Raw genomic sequence first — 4,668 nt, forward strand, 5'->3', positions numbered from 1 at the left:
CTTCTACTCCATTACATCTCAAATCCAAATATTCTACTTTTTACTCAACTACATTTATTTAAAGCTTTAATTATGCTACTAGTTACTTTTTAAATTTGGATTATTCTTATTTTAAAATGCTGCTGCAACGCTGCTCCATGGCCATGGTTAGGACACCTGGCACATGGTCCTTTGTGGAATACAGATGGGGACAAATAACTTCTGATATCTTCACTTATTCCTTCATAATAGAACACACACCAATTACACAAGACTAAGAACGATGAAGTCTGTTCAATTTCCTGAAGTGGAGTAAAGTCCTTCACTGCCGGGGTTGTAGGGATGAGCAGGTGCTTTTACTTTGCCTTCTTGTACCTTCTCATGTGTGCCGCTATGGAAATTGCGATCTCGCTGCTTCTTTTATTCCGTCCAAAATACTCCACAAATTGCCCGTCGGGGCCCACTAGGTACATGATGATTGAATGATCGACAATGTAGTCGTTGTCCTCATCTTTGGGTCCTTGACTGTGGTAAACTCTGTAAGCTCTGGAGACCTGGTCGAGCTGAGCCTGCAAGCCTGTCAGCCCAATGAGCTTAGGGGAAAACTCTTTCACATAGGCAGCCAATGCTTCTGGTGTGTCTCTGTCTGGGTCGATGGTGATGAGAATGGGGGTCAACTTGGGAAGAGGCTCGATTCGGTCGATTTCGTCCACCGCCTCGATCATTTTCTCGATCTCGTCCGGGCAGATGTCCGGGCAGTGCGCGAAACCGAAATAGATGAGCACCCACTGGCCAAAGAAGTCCTCGTTCTTCCGGGGTCTGTTGTTGTGGTCGACGAGGGAGAACGGCCCACCGAGCAACGGCTTTCCTAATGACTTGGTCCGCTCTCTCTCAATCGACTTCTCCTTCTCTTTCTTGAGATACTTCATTCCTCCGAGTAGAGGGCCTCCGACCGCAAGCGCCACCGCTAAAGATGTCCACGTCACGGGCCCCAACCTTTTGTCTCCACCAGAGGGTGGTGGTGGGATGGAGGAAGAGGCTCTTGTAGAGGAACGTGTAGGTAACATCCATGGTGTTGTTGTCCTCCTACAGCAGCCCTCTTTGAACTGTGCTAGCAGACATTGTGCCCTCCTCCATGGTGAAGCAGCATTGTGACTGTGTGTCAGTCTCAGTATTTGTCCAAATCTTTGCAGCAGCACATTGCGATGCAACAGCAAAAGACATGACATACTGTGATAAGAACAAGTCTCAGCCGTGCTGACCCAAGGGAGTGATGTGCAGAGTGAGAAGTCAGTTGGATCGGCGGTTGTACAAACAATACAGATACCTCTGCACACCCCCATAAAAGGAGTATTCTGACGTCATATAAACACCAGTAAAGGCATTGTACTGATGTCATAGTCTGGCTTGGACTCCATATTTGGGGCATGGCTAACAAAGAACTCCATATATGGGCATAAAAGGCACAGCACACCTCGGCACCTGCTCAAATTGGTGTTGTTGGGCACCGATTTTCCTTCTCGGGCATGCCCACCCCTCCCCAAACCCAAGTCCCGATTGTGATGTCACAATCAGACCTAAAATCAGACAGCCCGTTCTGAGACCTGCTTACATAGATCTGCCCATAAACTGAGAAAGACACAATGGTCAGAAATATGACTTTGTGAGGATAGAACGTGCTGGTGGGACACCCAAACAATACATACAAATTAGAAAAATGTAAATTCATGGTGTAGTCCCTTTAAGGTTAGGTTTAGGTGGTTGGACCAAAGGGAGGTTGAACCAATGTCATGTTACCTTCGCTACACGCTACAAACTGATAAGGCCATCTGCCCCCCAGCCTCCTCCTGCCCAGCCCACAGCCATGCAATATGGGATCTACAATGAGGATACAGCAAGGCAGGCATACGTCACAGAACTCCCTATCATGCAACCTTTAGAGTTGAGCAATGTGGGTTTGTTGTTAAACCCCTCTTCTACAGAAATTGGTGCGTCACTTTATGGACTCATTCCCTGATGGCTGTCTGGAGGTGAAATGCACATTGAACACTGCAAAACCACAGTCCGGCAGGCCTGTACTGTCTTTTTTAAGGGATGATGGCACATACATGAAGAAGACACACAGGTACTGCAAACAAGTCCAAACACAGCTATTTGTCACTGGATATGTGTTTTGTGAAAGAGCTTCTGACGTATGAGGCAGAAAACTATGTTTTCTTTTTTTTTTTTTTCTCGATTAATTTGATTGCTCCCCTGTTATTTTCTTTTCTTTATGGTTGATGTGCATCCATATGTTGTTCATTTGTTTGCACATGAAAGCATCTAATTGGTTAATGGCACATCATATATTATTATCTTACTTAATACTCATTGTGTTATTTACATTTTTTTATCATTTGGAAATAAGTGATTGGATTTATGAAATTGTGAATAAAAGAGCATTATATTTTAAGTATGTCCCCTCTTTTACTGTGGTAACACATGGCATGCGATATAAGAATGCCACTGTGCTTCAAAAAGGTTTATTAAAACTAAGAACACAACAATATGCAATAGGCTACAAAGACAGACAGATAGTTTTGTCACTCAAAGTAGAAATGGGCACCTGTTAAGTTGACGAGGGGTGAAGTACCAGCATCATCAGATGCATGAGGCTACTCTCGCCTTTGTGATATATGTACCACATAATATGTTTTGTTTTCGTTAAAATCACAAGACTCACTACAGTCAAAAGTAGTCAAATAACAAGGTGCATACAGGGTGGGAAAAAAATATTGATCCTAGCTATCTCTGGGACACCTTGCGTCCCAGAGACCGGGCACAAATTGGTCAAGATACTTCACACACGTACAATCTTGTTGAGTAAAGTACATATCTTTTCCTCAACATCTTTTGCATTGAGCAAACAGAAACATACTGTGACCAGTGTGGGAAAAGCATATTCATAAACAAGAAACTCAAAATACACCAGAGAACTCATACTGGAGAGAGGCCCATTGTGACCAGTGTGGGGCAAGGTTTAAGAAAACCACTGAATTCTTACAGGAAGGGAAACCCTACCATTGTGACCAGTGTGGGACAAGGATCAGCGCAGTTGGTGAGCTCAAACATAACCAGTGAATGCATGCAGGAGAGAAGCCCTAACACTGGGACCAGTGTGGAAAAAGACTAATCACAAGAGATGAACTCAAAATTCACCAGAGAATGCATACAGGAGAGAAGCCCTACTGTAGTAGATTTTGCAATTTGTGATGTGGAACGAATGTTTCGTCGATTCTATGTAACACCTGAAAATCAAGACTACTTAAGATTATTATGGTGGGAGGAAGGTAATGAACTTATATCTTAATTAAGTCTTTTGAATCAAAGTTAATCTCTTTGGGGCAGCTTCCTCACCTGATAACTATTCTTTTCCTGTATAGTGAAGTGAATAGAAAAAAATCACAGCCCCGCCATGGGAGAACCACAGCTGTACTTGACATTCCCACAAGTTAAATAAAACAAACACCATTTCACTTCTGAGGCTTCCAGCCTGTATGGGCACAACTCAAATAACTTGAGGAAACGTGCACCAATCTGACAACACATGCTACAGTTAGTAAACAGATGCAAGTTCACCACAACTTCCTGTTTTTCTTTGTTACACTTCCTCTTATGCCTACACGCACGCACGCACGTGTGCGCGCACAGCACACACACACACACACACACACACACACACACACACACACACACACACACACACACACACACACACACACACACACACACACACAGACCTCTGCTTTGAGTGAATGTACAATGTCTGACTCTTAGAAAATACTAACTAACAAGTCCTGTTTTCTGTAGCATGAGGCAACTACTTCCCCCAGCCATGATGTACTTTAAAAGTACAGCCACTGGTGTAAAACAATCTACCAGGAGACCACAAAGGGAGCTTTTTAAATGTAATCTGCAGAACACATTTTAGACATTTGCACTGTTTCTCAAGTAAAATTTGAATACCGGACTTACTTGTAACAGAGTATTTCTACATTGCAGTATGACAGTTACTTGCAATAGCCTACTATTTTCTTTACGTTGGAAGATGCATGAAATGCCTTAATTAAATCGTGGTTTCTTGAATAGTCTAGATAATGTATTGGCATTGTATGCAATATGTTTCAGTAGAGCCATACTGTACCATGCCTGGGCTGGTGAGGCGAGGGTACTCTGTTTGGATCTCTGGAGCTATTCGCCCTGATCCAATTGGCTCTGTAGAGGACTGTGGCCTTCATGTACTCCTGTACCTGGGAGAAGGGCTCAAAGTTGTGTTTAAGCCATTCTCTTTGCTGTTGGGACTTTGCTTCTGGTACGGTCAATTCTGCAGAAAAATACAAAACGATTTGTAAAATAACAATATATCCGTCTCCTTTCTTTATGAAGGTTTCCCCAGTTAGACTGCACGTTTCTAAACAAGAGCTTTTCAATACTATACCAGGAATGCCAACACTTAAAGCAGCACTATATTTTACCCTGGATTCCTGCTCAAATGCTGGAATGAGCCTGTCAACTGAATCTTGACCATCGAGTCAAAATTGGTGTCAGATCCTGTGTCTAGGTGAGACATGACCTTTCACATGATCTAAATGTCTCAATAGAAGAGCGAGGAAACAAAATACAACCACCCCAATTGTTGTCATTACCTGG

At 43.1% G+C, this 4,668-nt stretch overlaps 1 protein-coding gene across 1 annotated transcript; it reads right to left on the reverse strand.

Moving 5' to 3' along the window:
• Window positions 1-335: 335 nt before the first annotated feature.
• Window positions 336-1,046, reverse strand: LOC308292854 (protein SCO1 homolog, mitochondrial-like; the record flags this gene model as incomplete). Its single annotated transcript, XM_080735278.1, has 1 exon — window positions 336-1,046. One exon carries the CDS (start codon window positions 1,044-1,046, stop codon window positions 336-338), a length of 711 nt encoding a protein of 236 aa, XP_080591404.1.
• Between the last annotated feature and the right edge of the window lie 3,622 nt (window positions 1,047-4,668).

The sequence above is a fragment of the Nannobrachium achirus genome, assembly GCF_963921795.1.
Source record: "Nannobrachium achirus genome assembly, chromosome: 10".
Taxonomy (NCBI): domain Eukaryota; kingdom Metazoa; phylum Chordata; class Actinopteri; order Myctophiformes; family Myctophidae; genus Nannobrachium; species Nannobrachium achirus.